The sequence below is a fragment of the Zonotrichia albicollis genome, unplaced genomic scaffold (genome assembly GCF_047830755.1).
Source record: "Zonotrichia albicollis isolate bZonAlb1 unplaced genomic scaffold, bZonAlb1.hap1 Scaffold_254, whole genome shotgun sequence".
NCBI lineage: Eukaryota > Metazoa > Chordata > Aves > Passeriformes > Passerellidae > Zonotrichia > Zonotrichia albicollis.
In genome coordinates this window covers 649,961-665,653 of record NW_027428428.1, presented here as the reverse complement: position 1 = coordinate 665,653, position 15,693 = coordinate 649,961, and the positions used below count along the sequence as shown (strand labels likewise).

Here is a 15,693-nt window from a genome sequence, read left to right as displayed (position 1 = left end):
GCTTTTAATGAGTGTCAGAGAGAGGTTTGGCCACAGGGAGAGAATGCAGGACCAGCACCACAGAATGTGCTGGAAGACCCTTGAGGAAGGGATCCAACAGCTGAGAGAAGTGGCAGAATTAGAGGTACTCTTTGGGAGGGATGGACAGCATGATAATGACCCCGACAAAGTCAGGTGCACAGGGCAAATGTTGTGGAGCCTGGCAAATCTGGGGCCATACCAATACACCACCTTTATTGCAACAATTAATGCTGATAACAACCAAGAGACAGTGGGTTCTGTACCCAACAAGCTTAAGAATTATGAAAGTATGATCAATGGACTGATGCAGGCTCATGTCTCTGCTGTGATGAAGGACCTCAAATTGGTGATGAGGGAGGTGGTGAGGGAAGAGGTGAGGAGGAACAGTTCCCACATTGCACCACTGTGAGTCACAGGCCCCAGAGTCAGAGCCCAACATTCCCCAGCTAGAGAGAGGGGGGGTACACCCCACGGGCTGACCTGTGCTTTTTTCTGCGTGACCGTGGGGAAGACATGGGAAGGTGGGATGGAAAACGCACTTCTGTCCTGGCAGCACGGGTGCATCAGCTCAAGGAGGGAAACACAAATCAAGGGAAGTCCAGTAAAGTGAAGGTAGCCTCAACCTCCCATGACCGAGCTGCTGAGTATGATCTGTCAGATCCCCTGGAAGGTACCTCTACCATGAATACCCAGGGTTAGAGGGGCCCTGCCTCCAGCCAGGGAGAGGCACGGGAAAACCGGATTTTCTGGACGGTGTGGATCCGATGGCCTGGCACATCAGAACCACAAAAGTACGATGCTTTATTGATACTGGTGCTCAGTGTACCCTGATACCATTGGGACATGTGGGGGCAGAACCTGTTTCCATTGCCAGGGTGACGGGGGGAACACAGCAATTGACCCTGTTAGAAGCTGAGGTGAGCCTGACTGGGAAAGAGTGGAAAAAACATCCGATTGTGACTGGCCCAGAGGCCCCGTGTATTCTGGGAATAGATTTCCTCCTGAACGGCTATTACAAAGACCCAAAGGGACTCAGATGGGCTTTTGGCATAGCTGCTGTGGAGGCAGAAAACATCAAGCAGTTGAACACTTTGCTTGGACTATCAGAAAATCCGTCTGCAGTAGGACTCCTGAAGGTGGAAGAGCAAAGACCACCAATTGCCACCTCAACAGTGCACCGCCGGCAGTATCAGATAAATCAAGATGCCATGATCCCCATCCACAAAATGATCCGTGAGCTGGAGAGCCAAGGGCTGGTCCGCAAGACCCACTCACCCTTCAACAGCCTCACTTGGCCTGTGCGTAAATCTGAAGGAGAATGGAGATTGACTGTGGACTGTCGTGCATTGAATGAAGTGACTCCACCACTGAGCGCTGCTGTGCCGGACATGCTGGAACTCCAGTACGAGCTGGAGTCCAAGGCAGCAAAGTGCTTTGCCACCATTGGCATTGCTAACACCTGTGGCAGCAGAATGCAGGCCTCAGTTTGCTTTCACCTGGAGGGGAGTGCAGTACACCTGGAACCGACTGCCCCAGGGGTGGAAGCACAGCCCCACCATCTGCCATGGACTGATTCCAGACTGCGCTGGAAAAGGGTGAGGCTCCAGAGCACCTGCAGTACATCGATGACATCATTGTGTGGGGGAATACACAAATGGAAGTATTTGAGAAAGGAGAGAGGATCATCAGGATTCTGCTAGAAGCCAGCTTTGCTGTCAAGAAGAGCAAAGTCAAGGGATGTGCCAAAGAGATCCAGTGTATGGGAGTGAAGTGGCAAGACGGACGGCATCAGATTCCCACTGAGGTCATCAACAAAATCACCACGATGTCTCCACCAACTAGCAAGACAGAAATGCAATCTTTCCTGGATGCCATAGGTTTTGGAGAATGCACATTCCCGAATACAGTAAGATTGTGAGCCCTCTTTAGCTGCAAGAAGAACGAGTTCCACTGGGGTCCTGAACAGCAACAAGCCTTTGCCCAGATCAAGCAGGAGATCACTCATGTGATTGCCTTTGGCCCAGTCAGGACAGGACCAGAGGTGAAGAATGTGCTGTACTCTGCAGCCAGGAACCATGGCTTGTCCTGGAGCCTTTGGCAGAAGGTGCCTGGGGACACTCGAGGCCAACCACTGGGATTTTGGAGTCAAAGCTACAGAGGCTCTGAAGCCAATTACACTCCTACAGGGAAGGAAATCTTGGAGTCCAGGCTGCCTCAGAGGTGATTGGTACAGAAGCGCAACTCTCCCTGGCACCCTGACTACCAGTGCTGGGCTGGATGTTTAAAGGAAAGGTTCCCACTACCGACCACACCACTGACACTACATGGAGTAAGTGGATTACTCTTGTTACACAGCATGCCAATATTGGAAACCTGAATCGCCCTGGGATTCTGGAGATAATTACAAACTGGCCGGAAGGTGAGAACTTTGGTCTTGCTAATGAAGAGGAACAAAAACCAGTGACACGGGCTGAAGAGGCTCCTCCATACAACCAACTGCCCCCAGAGGAAACACGCTACGCTCTTTTCACTGACGGCTCCTGTCGCATTGTAGGGATGAACTGGAAGTGGAAAGCAGCCGTATGGAGCCCCACACAGCAGGTGGCAGAGGCCACTGAAGGAGAAGGTGGATCAAGCCAACTCGCTGAACTCAAAGCTGTTCAACTGGCCCTGGATATTGCTGAGAGAGAGAAGTGGCCAAAGTTCTACCTCTACACTGATTCATGGATAGTAGCCAATGCTCTGTGGGGATGGCTAGAGAGGTAGAAAGAGTCCAACTGGCAGTGTAGAGAAAACCAATTTGGGCTGCTGATGAGTGGAAAGACATCGCTACCAGGGTAGGAAGGCTACCTGTGAAGGTCCGCCATGTAGATGCCCATGTCCCCAAGAGCAGGGCCAATGAGGAACACCAAAACAATGAGCAAGTAGACCAAGCTGCAAAGATAGATGTGTTGAAGATAGACTTAGATTGGTAATGTAAGAGGGAGTTATTCCTAGCTCGATGGGCCCGTAATGCCTCAGGCCATCAGGGCAGAGATGCCACCTATAAATGGGCACGAGACCGAGGGGTGGATTTAACCATGGACAGTATTTCTCAGGTTATCCATGACTGTGAGACGTGTGCTGCCATCAAGCAGGCCAAGCGAGTGAAGCCCCTGTGGTATGGTGGGCGGTGGTCCAAGTACGAGCATGGGGAGGCCTTGCAGATTGACTACATCACACTGCCCCAGACACGCCAAGGCAAGCGCCATGCGCTGACCATGGTGGAAACTGCCACTGGATGGTTGGAGACCCACCCTGGGCCTCATGCTACAGCCCGGAACACCATCCTGGGCCTGGAAAAGCAAATCCTGTGGAGACATGGTGTGGGAGGATCGTCGTCCATTTGTCCCAGGTGTCCACAGGGCTGGGTTTTTACCTAGGTACAGGCAGTCATTTGGTGACAGGGGAACTCCCACCAGGCATGTTGAGAGCAGATCATCTACGCTTCCCATGGCCATGCAAAGATTGTCTGGCTTTAATGACTTTTCCAAAGTGACCCAGATGTTTTGTTTTGGCTGAGGGATAATCCAGCCGGTGGTCACTTGGATACAGATGAGGGCGCTGATAAAGACGATGGCAATGGTGGCACTGTCACTGCTGCGGGGTGCCCTGGAGGGTATCGCAGGAAGAATCATGCTTCTTCTTTCCATAGAAAGGAGAAAGCTAAGGTAGTTTTCACTTGTGGATGGTAAAAGCATACATTAGTTGACTTATTTTAAGACATTCCTAAATATTCTTAAGTTCTCCCTATAGCTCTTACCAACTCCTCCCAGTCACTCCCTTCACTTTCTTAAGGAAAGTTTGAGGGAGGGGAAAAAGGAGTAGTTTCAAGACAGGAAGGAGGGAGGGATAGGGATAAAGGGTCACTGGTAGAGGGATGGAAAAGGGAGGAGTGTGTCTGCATTTGAGATTGACATGGATGTTATCAGTGGGTTATATCTACATGTGATGAGTGTCCTTGCCACAATGTTTGGATATGTGAATTTCTTTTTTCTTCATCTCCAAGAGAAAGCTGCTTCTGTGGCATGGTGGGAGAGGGAACTGACTTCCTGTTCATTCGAGGAGTCGTCTTCAGATCTGTGGTCTATGTAGGGACTGATAAATCTTCTGGGAATCCACCGGGGTCCTGTATCTGTAGAAACACAAGCATATTCTGTCCCCCACATAATGAGAGGGTATGGCCCTTCAACAATTTTAGATTAATGATTCTGATCAAGTACTGGAGGTCTTTCTTTGAGGTGTGTGTACGTGTTGTTATGAAAGTGCCTTAAGACAGGGGGGTTTGGTTCATTTTTGAGAGCAATTCTTGAAATATATATGATATTAGAATTAATGAAATTCAAATAATGTAAAGTACTCTGCACAGTCTCTCTTGTATAGAGAGAGCCGGGGGCTATGTACAAACCACAAACGGGACGGGACTGCTGTGGAACGTGCCTTGAGCTGTTTTATTTTTCAGCATCAGTCTCATTACATGGTTGTGACAATGGGAAGATGCCAGCAGCTCACATCCCAAGCAGCAGACCAAGAACTTAATAGTACAACTTACTTTATAAATTTTTTGACCAATCACACAACGCAAAAGCATATTGACAGCAGTTCTATCCAACCACTATAAGCACAAGTATCTTTGGTTAAAACAATGCTTGCCTATTTCGAATACAATACCTGCTTGTAAGCCTTAAAACACAATGCACAGAGCTCCATTATTAAGCTTCAAACTTTCTAATATCTTGCTAGAAAAACTTTTCTGTATCTTAGGGAGTTATTCTAGGCAAGCGCTAATACACAGACCATTGTTCTATTTGTCCTTACTTTTCTACTTTTTGCATAATTTTTCTGCTGACCTATCTCATGGCTACTGCTTAGCTCTAATCACAGTTCTCTGAGGCCTGCCTTTTGCAGCTTCCCCAAAACTCTCTGATTTTGTGGATTCCCACACTGAACACAAGTTCAGCTATTTTAAATCAAATGCTCACTGATGTAGATAGTATTAGACATGGCACACTGCAAAATAGAGCTGCTATAGATTTTTTGCTGTTAGCACATGAGCACAGGTGTGAGGATTTTGAAGGAATGTGTTGGCTGAATCTCTCTGGCCAGTCTGCATCCATTCACAGGAACTGAAAAAACTACAAGATAACATGAAAAAATTAACCCTGAATGACTGGGGCTTGGATGAACGGTTTGAGGGATGGGGAACAACTGGATGGTTGAAAGACAAAATAAAGACAGCTTTGTTATTACTAGAAGTCATTCTTATATTGCTTTGTATTATTCCATGCCTAAGGAAATTGGTGACCCAATTGGTAGAAAATACAGTGAAAAGGGTTTGGCTGGTGCAAGAAGAAGAAGGGGGAGTTGTAGCAATGTATCTGAACAACTTATGCCACACTGTGCACCAGCCATACCACTTGTAGTTGCTCTTATCAGAGTCCTCTGGAATTTTCACCAAGGTTACTAAGACATAAACTGTGCTAAATGAAGAAAGAGGAGGCTGAGAAACAGAATACCAAGATCTCAAGAACTCGATAATAGAGGACTGAGAACCACCTGAACTGCAACCAATCACATACTTCGAGAAGTGCGTGCAGAACACAAGGACAACACAGAGGCACCAATGAAGAAGACTGTGATCAGCGTGTGCAGTAGGGTTAGAATGTATAAATAAGTGCATAATAGAAACAATCAATGGCTTCTGTTTAATGATATTGGCTAGATATACGGGAGTCCTGTTTTCCCACAATGGGTCAGCCTGGGAAAGTGGGATGGTTCTTTTCCATAGAATGGAAAGCACTGAGGCAGGAGCAGGAGACAAGTGACCCTTGCAGGCCTGGGGCCTCATTGCCTCCTTGTCCCTGCTCAGCAGCCTGGCACGGACATGCTCCTGCCCTTGGCATTGCACATCCCCACATGCCAGTGCCCATCCCGGGAAGAGCCCTGAGCAAGGAGGGAGGGACAGGATCTGCCTGGCCAGGGGCTGGGGCTCAGGCCTTGGCCCTTTGCATTCCTCAAACACATCCAGCTTTGCTCAGCACCAGAGACACCTTGGCCTTCTTTGTCCCCAGCTGTCATCACTGCCTCCAGTGTTCTGCTCTAACTGGAACCTGGGGACACTTTCTGAGTTGTGTTCCTCAGTGGGACGCATTAAAACTTCAAGGAACTTTGGAGTTTCAATTTAATTTTGAGTTCTTGAGAAGTTTTTTGAGCACTCTCTCAGGGACTGAGTCTGATGTAAACAGCACCAAATCCCCAAGAGGCTCATTAAGGTCCTTGTGCTGTGTCTGTGCTGCTGAGCTTTAAAGGAACAGCTCTTGCCAGGTCCAGCTCCTCTCCCAGCCCAGCAGGGCTGAGGGCTCTGCCTGCAGGCACTGAGGGGACAGGAGCCAGGCAGAGACAGGCTGAAGGCAATCAGGATTGGGAAGACATTGAGCTGAGACGTCACTTGAGGAAACATCTTCCCAGCCCTGTGCATGGTGAGTGTGTGGGTGCAGGGCAATGTCCCCTGTGCTCCTGGAGGGATCTCCTGAAGCCAGCACACCCCACAGCCTGGGGGATGTGTCAGGAGGACTCTCCCAGTTTCTCTGTGGCACAGGAGGAGCAGGAGGAGGATGTGCTGCAGAGCGAGGCTGCCCTGGGCACCGTCAGAGGGACAGGGCAGGACGGCTCCTGCTGCCAGGGACGGCTGCAGGGGCTGAAGCTGGGGCTGCAGCCAGGGCTGCCCAGGGCTGTCCTGCAGAGCAGCTCCTGCAGCCCTCGGGGCTCTTGGCCAGCCCAGGGCATGTGCCACCTGCCAGGGGCAGCTCTCAGCCTGCCTGGCAGCTCCCCATGGACACTGCAGGGCAGAAGTTGGAGGTGGAAGGAGCCACCCCCATCAGGGCAGATTCCTCCTGCTCTGGAGATGGTGCTGCATGGCCAGGGCTGCTCTCAGCTTTCTCCTAAAGGGAAGGGAAAGGGGCTGTCAGCTTTGGCTGTGTCACTGACACTCCTGTACTGTCACCCTGGGCATCAGCAGATGGGCCTCAGATCTCCCTCAGAAAGTGCCTCCTCAGCCTCCTCTCCCTACAGACAGCAGCAGCAGCTCCTTGGCTTGCAGCATCTCTGTTTTTCTGCCCTGCCCTTAAGGCCCTGCTACCAGGGAGATGCCCCTGGGCAGTGCCCTGTGCTGGGAGGGGTCTGCAGGGCAGAGCTGAGCCCCCAGGGCTGGGCTGGGCTCTGGCAGCACTGGCAGGGACAAGGCTTGGATAGAGAGAAACAGCTCCCAGTAGGCACAACTCCAGGCAGCAGAGAGCCAGGCAAGCCCTTGGTATCCCTCCATGTCCAGCTGCACAGGGAGAGAGAGAAGAGTTGGGAAGATTGATTTTGAAACTGGATTCTTCAAAAAAAGCCTTGTTATTTTTAAGTGCAGTTTTATATTGGTACATCCTGTACTCGACCGAGGGGAAATGAGCAAAGGGCATCTGTGTTGGCCCAACCGGTTTGAGTGCAGTGGGGCACACGGTGCCCTATTTTCCCTCTGGGCTCCCCAGTGTTCAGCCTGAGAGCAATGCTAAGAACAGGAATTCTGTCCCTTCTAAAAAACACACAGTTACTTTGGAGCCCAAAGCTATACTGAAAAAAAAAAAAGGTAAATGAAATTTCCCCAGAGAAAGAGAAGCAATTTTTAGTGGTTCTGTAAGAAAATAGCATAGCATTGACTAAAACTATTTTGTCCAAATTGTCAATGTTGTCTTTGAACAGCTCAAAATGTCCAGAACCAAGAAATGTCCAACAGCAGCTCCATCAGCCACTTCCTCCTGCTGGCATTGGCAGACATGCGACAGCTGCAGCTCCTGCACTTCTGCCTCTTGCTGGGCATCTCCCTGGCTGCCCTCCTGGGCAACGGCCTCATCATCAGTGCCGTAGCCTGCGGCCACCACCTGCACACGCCCATGTTCTTCTTCCTGCTCAACCTGGCCCTCACTGACCTGGGCTCCATCTGCACCACTGTCCCCAAAGCCATGCACAATTCCCTCTGGGACACCAGGGACATCTCCTGCACAGGATGTGCTGTCCAAGTATTTCTGCTTATTTTCTTCATGGGAGCAGAGTTTTCCCTCCTGACCGTCATGTGCTATGACCGCTACTTGTCCATCTGCAAACCCCTGCACTACGGGACCCTCCTGGGCAGCAGAGCTTGTGCCCACATGGCAGCAGCTGCCTGGGCCAGTGGCTTTCTCAATGCTCTGCTGCACACAGCCAATACATTTTCCCTGCCCCTGTGCCATGGCAATGCCCTGGGCCAGTTCTTCTGCGATGTGCCCCCAATCATCAAGCTCTCCTGCTCACACACCAGTGCCCTCTGAAAGCTGGGACTCAGTGCAGTTAGTGCCTGTTCAGCATTTGGCTGTTTTGTGTTCATTGTTTTCTCTTATGTGCAGATCTTCAGGGCTGTGCTGACGATCCCCTCTGAGAAAGGACGGCACAAAGCCTTTTCCACCTGCCTCCCTCACCTGACTGTGGTCACCCTGTTTCTCAGCACTGCAGCGTTTGCCTACCTGAAGCCCCCCTCCATGTCCTCCCCATCCCTGGATCTGACCCTGTCAGTTCTGTACTCGGTGGTGCCTCCAGCCCTGAACCCCCTCATCTACAGCCTGAGGAACCAGGAGCTGAAGGCTGCAGTGTGGACACTGATGAGTGGACCATTTAGGAAACATTAAACTGGTTGCCAATATCTGCCTATGTCTTGAAATAAAAGTAATGTTTGATACTTCTTGTTGGATTGGTTTTTTTTTTTTGTTCTGTTTTCATTTTTTAATATTCTCCCTAAACCAAGGCCATTTTTACTACAACTTCTTATTTTGCTTCTCCAAAATTCACTGTGGCCTCAGACTGTGTCAATGAGGAGCTGGTTTCTTGGTAACTTTAAAGGAGATAAAGGATCTCCCAGTAGAGTTTTCATGGGCGATCCCCTTATGTTTCCTTCTCTGGAGCTGCAGCAGCAATGTCTGTGTGCAGAGCTGGGGGCAGATCAGTGCTGGCCCAGCAGCTGTGCCCAGCAGCAGCAGCACTTGGTGTTGCCAGTGCTGCTGCCGTGGCCCTGCCCCGCTGCCCTGGTGGCCCTGGTGTTGCTGCAGGGCCTGAGTGCTATCGGGGCCGGGCACAGCCCTGGGGGTGGCAGTGCCGGGGCTGCAGCAGGGACAGGCCATGGGCACTGCTGGGGCAGCGCTGACGCCTCAGCCCAGGCCCTGGGGGCTCCAGGCTCCTTGCCCAGGCTCTCTCAAGAACACACCCAGGCCAATGCTCAGCACAGAAAAGCCCCATGAGCAGCCCCAGGCTGGCCGTGGGCAGGCTGGGGGCAAACAGCATGGCTGGGGCTCTGCAAGGGCCCTGGGGCAGACGGGAAGGAGCAGCAGAGCAGGGGCTGATCCATCCCCAGTGTGCTGCACAGCCCAGGGCAGCGTCCCAGAGCATCCTGGTGGAGCTGCAAACAACATCTTCCCTCTGCAGCCCTGGCCTCTCCCCCAGCTCACACAGGTGCCCCATCCTTGCAGGCACAGACACAGCAGCACTGGCTCAGCAGCCCCTGTTTGCATTGCACAGAGCAGGGGGAGCACCCCCATGCTGTTGGTGTGGGGACATGAACCTGAGGGAGCACAAATGCCATCAGCCCCTGGGGCCAGCAAGGGCTGGGGGACACCAGGGAAACCACTCAGCTTTGTCGTGGCCTCTGCAGTCAGCCAGAACGTTTGTTCCCATCAGCTGGGAGTTTCCTGTGCCACTGCAGACGCTGTTGCTCAGAGCCAGGGCTGCCTGGCAGCCACCCCCAAAATACCTTGAGCATTTCCTTGGCTTCACCTTTGCTTTCTTTATTCTTCCTGCTTCAAATTTCTTCCTCTTGCCCATCCCTTTTCCTTCCCTGTGAACTGTCCATCCCTGTTTTCCCTTTCCTCTCTGGCCCCACTCCCCATTGCTCCACATGCTGCACCTCTCTCAGCACCCCTCCCCTCCTCCGTGTCCGCGACAGGGGCACCACGCCAGTCTCGTCCTGTCACAGACATCTTTTCATTAAAATCCTTTCATTTGGATTTTTCCTGCTGAAGCTGAGAAGTTTCAGCAACAAAGTGTAAACAATGTTTTTTTTGCTGCTGCGGAATGCAATAGGTGGATCCGTGATTGGTCTCCTGTGGATGTTTGGATTTACTGACCACTCACAGCAGAGCTGGGTCTCGCTCTCTGCCAAGACACAGATCTTTGCTATTCATTCTTTTCAATTCCATTCTTAGCTTAGCCTTGTGAGAAACCTTTTCCTTTCTATTTCTTTTTAGCTTAGGTATAATGTAGTATATATATAATAAAATAATAAATCAAGCCTTCTGATCATGGAGTCAACATTCTTGTCTCTCTCTCATCCTGAAAACCCTTTTGACCACTGTTCACATCATCCCAGTCCACACCGGATTTGCAGGCTGTGCCAGCACCTGTGCCCGCCAAGGCGCCCCCTGCCAGGGCTGTGGCACGACAGGGCGCTGAGGTATTTACCTTTAGCGCGAATGCTGACATGGCCAGCAGGAGGCCATTAGGTTCCCGGGGCTGTGGCGCCTCCTCGTTGAATTTGTGGACACTTCCCTCGTGCCAGGTGACTATGTGTCTGAGGGACCCCGTGCGTTTCTGGTGAGAAGCCAAAACTAAGTCCGATGAGATGACTGAGCCTGCCTCCTCGCGGCATCTGCAGGGTTGCGGAGTGGGCTCCTCTGGCTCTGCCGGTGCTGCTGGGGGTGCAGGGGCGAGGGGTGTTGAGTTGACACCCAGTCAATCATCTACTCTTGTCCCTGTGGGGCCCAAGTACCGGGACATAGCAGGTGCGATGGCTTTGCCAGGGGGTTCCCAGGCTTTCCCTGGGCACAGGGGTTTTACTCATAACACCCATTGACTGCTTTTGTATAAGCTGGAGAGGGAAGCCCATGATGCGGTTGCTCAGCATGGTTTGGGGCCTGCTGAGGTTATGCTGACTCTCTGGAGGGTTGTTATGGATGTGCTGACGCCTCATAATCTCCGTCGTGTGGTGCGTTCTCTTTTTGACCCTGTGCAGTTTGATGTTTTTGAGACCAAGTGGGCTCGTTTGGCAGCTGACATGGTGATGCAGAATGCTGCACTGGGGCCACAGAACCCCAGGCATGTGGATGTGGCTGACATGCTGTTGGGCACTGGGCTTTATGAAAATACTCAGGGGCAGAGTGGATTCAATCCCCTTGTGCTTGACCAGTGCCACACACTGGGCATGGCAGTGATTGTTCATACCCTGGAAATGGCTGCTCCGAGGTAGCCATTTGTGACCATTGTCCAGGGAGTTGATTTGATGAGTCTTTCATGGCATTTGCAGCAAGGCTGACTGGATCTGATTAGAGGCAGGTGCCTGATCCTGTGGCAAGGAGGATTGTGATTGCAAACCTTGCAAGGTTTGCAAAAAAACTTCTTAAAAAGTATTTACCTTAAATTATAACCTATGACTTATCAATTTAAAAGAGGAATAACACTTAACAATATTTAACTTAGCTTATAACTTATATTAAACTTAAAAACTTAGAAAAAAAACAACTCTTAACATCATTTAACTTCACTTAGACCTTGTGACTTAACCTTACCTACACGTCTGACTGACTCAGCTATCCAAGGCACTCAAACCCCTCAGAGAGCAGCATTTCTGCCACATTTCCCCAGCACAGGCATTCCTGTGTGCACACAGACACAAAGAGTCAGTGCAAGGCACCTGTGAGAAATTCCCCTGAGGGCAGGAAATGCTCCCTGTGGATCCTTTGGCATCTCCCCAGCAAAGAGTAAAGGGTTGAGCCTGGAGGAGTGGGGGGATCAGCCCAGGCTCCGTCAGTGTTTGGGATCCCCGAGTGCAGCAAACGGGAGAGTTCCCAGCTGGGAGAGGCCCCGCTCAGAGGGAGTCGCTGGCCCAGGAGAGCTCCAAGGGCTCCTTTTGGAGCGCTGTGTGCAGGGCCCCAAGAGAGGGGCTTCAGTCCCAGCAATGGCTCATCCTGGCTGCACTTGGCACCAACAGCTTTCTTTGGCAGGGTGAGAACAGGGATGTTGTGCCACTGAGGGAACAAAAACAGTTCCCAGGGGTGCTGCTAAAGGAACCAGGAGCTGGTTGGGCAGCAGCAGTGCCTGGAGCAGACAGTGTTTGTGATGAGCTGCAGAGGAGCTGAGCCCACGGGCTGTTGGCCAAGGCCGAGCCCCAGGGAGCATTTCTCAGCTGGCAGGGCAGCCTGAGAAGGGCAGGGGGGAATGCAGCAGCACAGGGCCATGGAACCAAGGGACCATTGTGACACTGTGGGGCCCTGTGAGACCAAGGGGCCATTGTGACACTGTGGGGCCCTGTGAGGCCAAGGGACCATTGTGACACTGTGGGGCCCTTGTTGCCTTCTGATAGAAGGCAGGCGGCCTGGTTTCAGGAAACAGCACGGCGACCCCCTTCCCCAGGGTTGCTCGGGCCTAAGAAACACGCTAACACCAACATGGTGGACGGTCAAAGGCCTTTTTTCTCTCTTCTCCTGGGGTTTTATAGTCTAAGGGGCTTCTACGTCAGGCAAGGGTCTGTCTTTACCATCTATGGTTAGTAGGCAATGGAAAGTTACTGGGAAAGTGGAAAGTTACTGGCATCTGGTTCAGGGGGCTGCATTCCTATTTTAATTTTCTTATCTAAGGGGACAGGGGCCCTGTCTTCCCGTAACATCACGAGATCTTCCGAACGCCAGGCCCTACCTGCTACATCTCCCCCCCCTTTTTCACAAATGAATGAGGTAGTCATATACTGAAATGAGGTATAAGGTTGCAGTTCGATAAGGAAAAGGGGGTTTGGTAAATCTGAATAAGTTTTCGCCAGTCAAGGTTAGGACTTGTGGCTGGCAGTGTTCCCTGGCTGGATTCGCCGCCCGATGAACAGGATGTTGGCCTGTTCCAGGCGGGCCTGAACAAATGAGACCAGCTTGTTCAGCAGGCAAGGTCCGAAGGTAACCGCTAGAAGCAGCAATGCCAATGGACCTATTAGGGTAGAAATCAGAGTGGTTAGCCATGGTGATTGATTGAACCAGGACTCGAACCAGCCCTGTTGGGCTTCCCTGTCCTTCTGCCTCTGAGCCAGTCTGTTTCGGAGTTCTGCCATGGAGTCTCTCACGACTCCTGTGTGGTCTGCATAGAAGCAGCACTCCTCTCTCAAGGCAGCACACAGGCCTCCTTGCTGCATGAACAGGAGATCCAGACCTCGCCTGTTCTGCAAGACCACCTCTGAGAGTGAGGAGACTGACTTCTCCAGGAAGGAGATGGATTTCTCGATCCTTTGCAGGTCCTCATCGATGGTCGTTTGCAGCTGGGACAGTCCTTGGTGCTGTGTCCCTAGGGCTGAGACACCCATTGCCGTTCCTGCTGCTCCTAAACCGAGCAACATCGCGATAGTTACACCTGTTATTATTTCTCTTTTGTGGAGCCGGCTGTGTTCCTCAAAAAGGTGGTACACTTCTTCGTCTGAGTGGTACAGGACCCTAGGAACAATCAGAACTTGGACACAAAAGTCGTTAGAGTCATCAAATTTGGCAAGGGACACACAGGGACTCACTCCAGATCGCTGGTAAACCCACATCCCAGGTGTGGATGGGACTACCCACTTATTGTTTTTCCTGTTAGGCTTGACGACTTTGGTGCAGACGTTGCCTCTCCGCCTAGCTAGGGTTGCATTGCCAAAGCATCTGCCCTGGCCTGTGACTTGACTCAGGGTGATTCCTTTCCGAGGGGTTTCCCATCTGCACTGGTGAGGGGCATCGGCTGTGGAGTAACTGAAGGGAGTGTTTAAAGCGATTCCTTCATAAAAGGGAGGTTTGACATCCTAGCAAAGCCAGCAGGATTTGGTTAGGTTAGGGTTGGATTCATTCAGGGATATAAAGGTAGCTTCTAACATACGAAGGATTGGGTCTGAGTGCGACCTGGCCGCGCGGTCTGTCTGAAAGGCCTCCGCACGGCCGGTTGGGACCTTGCTGACTCCAGTGGGTAGGGTTTTAGGGTAGGTTGCGTTTTTCCCTTTCAGCAAGCTTATAATCACTTTGTTGGGTCCGACCGCTCAGGGCGCCGACGGTTGGAGCCTGATAATTCACACATTCACTCTTTCTTTTGACCCTTGAAGGACAACTGTCCACATTCGGCCTATGGCCCAACTGGGGTGATGTGGCTGCAAGACTGTCATGTTATAGCTAGTGCATTTCCGAATTTTTGGGATTTTATGGTGATTGCGATAAAAGCTTCCCTGGAGCGGGTGTTTTGCAGCCGCTGGGTGCCCAGGCGAACTGTAAGAATTTGTCGGGCTCTTGTGGATCCCACCCAGGCCCCGACGGTCTGGCATCTGAAACTATGGTCTCGCAGCCCCAGTGCCCACAATATCCCCACCCTGGGTGATTGCAGTAGCTTTTTCCTGGGTTTGAAGCTGGGCACCAGTAGGATAGGTACATGTGTGTGGCGTGTGGGGAATTGGGGTCTACCTTTGGTCGTCCTGGGAACAGACTGGTGATGCGGAGCACGAAGGATGGAGTGTTTGGTGTGGTGATTTCCCTGAGCGCCTTGTCACTACTAAGGTGACGTATGACCCACCTGAAAGGCTGGTGGGCGTAGTGATCTGGGCTGGCTTGCCCTCTGGCAACAAGCCCCAACAGCAAAATCACACAGAAACACCGCTGATGCCTGGGTCTCACCCGTGCGGGTCTCTCGGGCGCTGCCTGGTGGCTCGGTGGTCTGTCACTTTCCTCTGGGATGGGCATGTACGCGTCACGAGGACGTCCAACGAGCATGTCCTGTAAACAGAAACTCGCAATTCTCGTCAGTCTCATCCTGCTTATTATGAAGGTCGGGCTTAATTGACTTAAGTGGACACCACCTGACTTTGCACTCCTTTTTGACAGCTGCATACCCTCTCCCCATGAGCATCAGCCTCCAGCCCCGTTCCCATTCGCCTAGTTAGTTTCTAATTACCACCTGCGGGCCCTCCTCTAGCGCTCGGGTGGCCCAGTGTTTCTGAACGGGACTGTTTGTTTCGTCTCCCCTAGGGAACTGATTCAGTGCTAGCAAAGCAGTTGCCAGCATGCGCGCTTGATCTCCCGAGGGAATGCCATTGGCAAAGCCCTCTGCTTTCGCCAATACTTCTAGCTTGGTTTTCAGGGTCTGATTTGCTCTCTCTACTATGGCCTGCCCGGTACTGTAATACGGGATACCTTGCACTAATGTGATGCCCCATTTTGAGGCGAATCCCTGTACTGGTTTGGAGGTGAAATTGGACCCGTTGTCCATTTTGATCTGTTTGGGGATACCAAGCCAAGCCATGGCTGTCAGCCAGTGCTGAATTGTGGCCTTGGAGTTTGTTTTGGGGTGCTGTGTGGCTATGATCGTTCCGCTATAAGTGTCCACTCTCACTGCAAGGCATGCTCGGGGCTTCAGTAGTTCACACCAGGTGAAGTCCGATTGCCAGATCTCTGAAGGCTTGAGACCTCTCAGGTTGACCCCACAGGTCCATGGGGGTGACTTCTGGCAATGAGGACAGGTGGCTACCACGTGTTTTGCGTCTGCAGTCGGGATCCCGCATCTCTTCGCCAGTGCTTTGGCTCC

The 15,693-nt window shown here is 51.7% G+C and overlaps 1 protein-coding gene across 1 annotated transcript; it reads left to right on the top strand.

Annotated features, from left to right (window-relative positions):
* The first annotated feature begins 310 nt into the window (after window positions 1-310).
* LOC141727779 (olfactory receptor 14J1-like) lies at window positions 311-8,762 on the top strand. The gene is made up of 5 exons (XM_074534066.1): window positions 311-394; window positions 1,601-1,778; window positions 7,804-7,886; window positions 8,112-8,222; window positions 8,484-8,762. The coding sequence occupies exons 1-5, from the start codon at window positions 311-313 to the stop codon at window positions 8,760-8,762; spliced, it is 735 nt and encodes a 244-aa protein (XP_074390167.1).
* The last annotated feature ends 6,931 nt before the right edge of the window (window positions 8,763-15,693 follow it).

Coding starts and splice junctions, on each gene's coding strand:
- LOC141727779 (XM_074534066.1), top strand. CDS start 311: ATGATCAATGGACTGATGCAGGCTCATGTCTCTGCTGTGATGAAGGAC. Junction 7,887..8,111: donor CATTGGCAGACATGCGACAG/CTGCAGCTCCTG, acceptor TGCACAGGATGT/GCTGTCCAAGTATTTCTGCT. Junction 8,223..8,483: donor AACCCCTGCACTACGGGACC/CTCCTGGGCAGC, acceptor TCTTATGTGCAG/ATCTTCAGGGCTGTGCTGAC.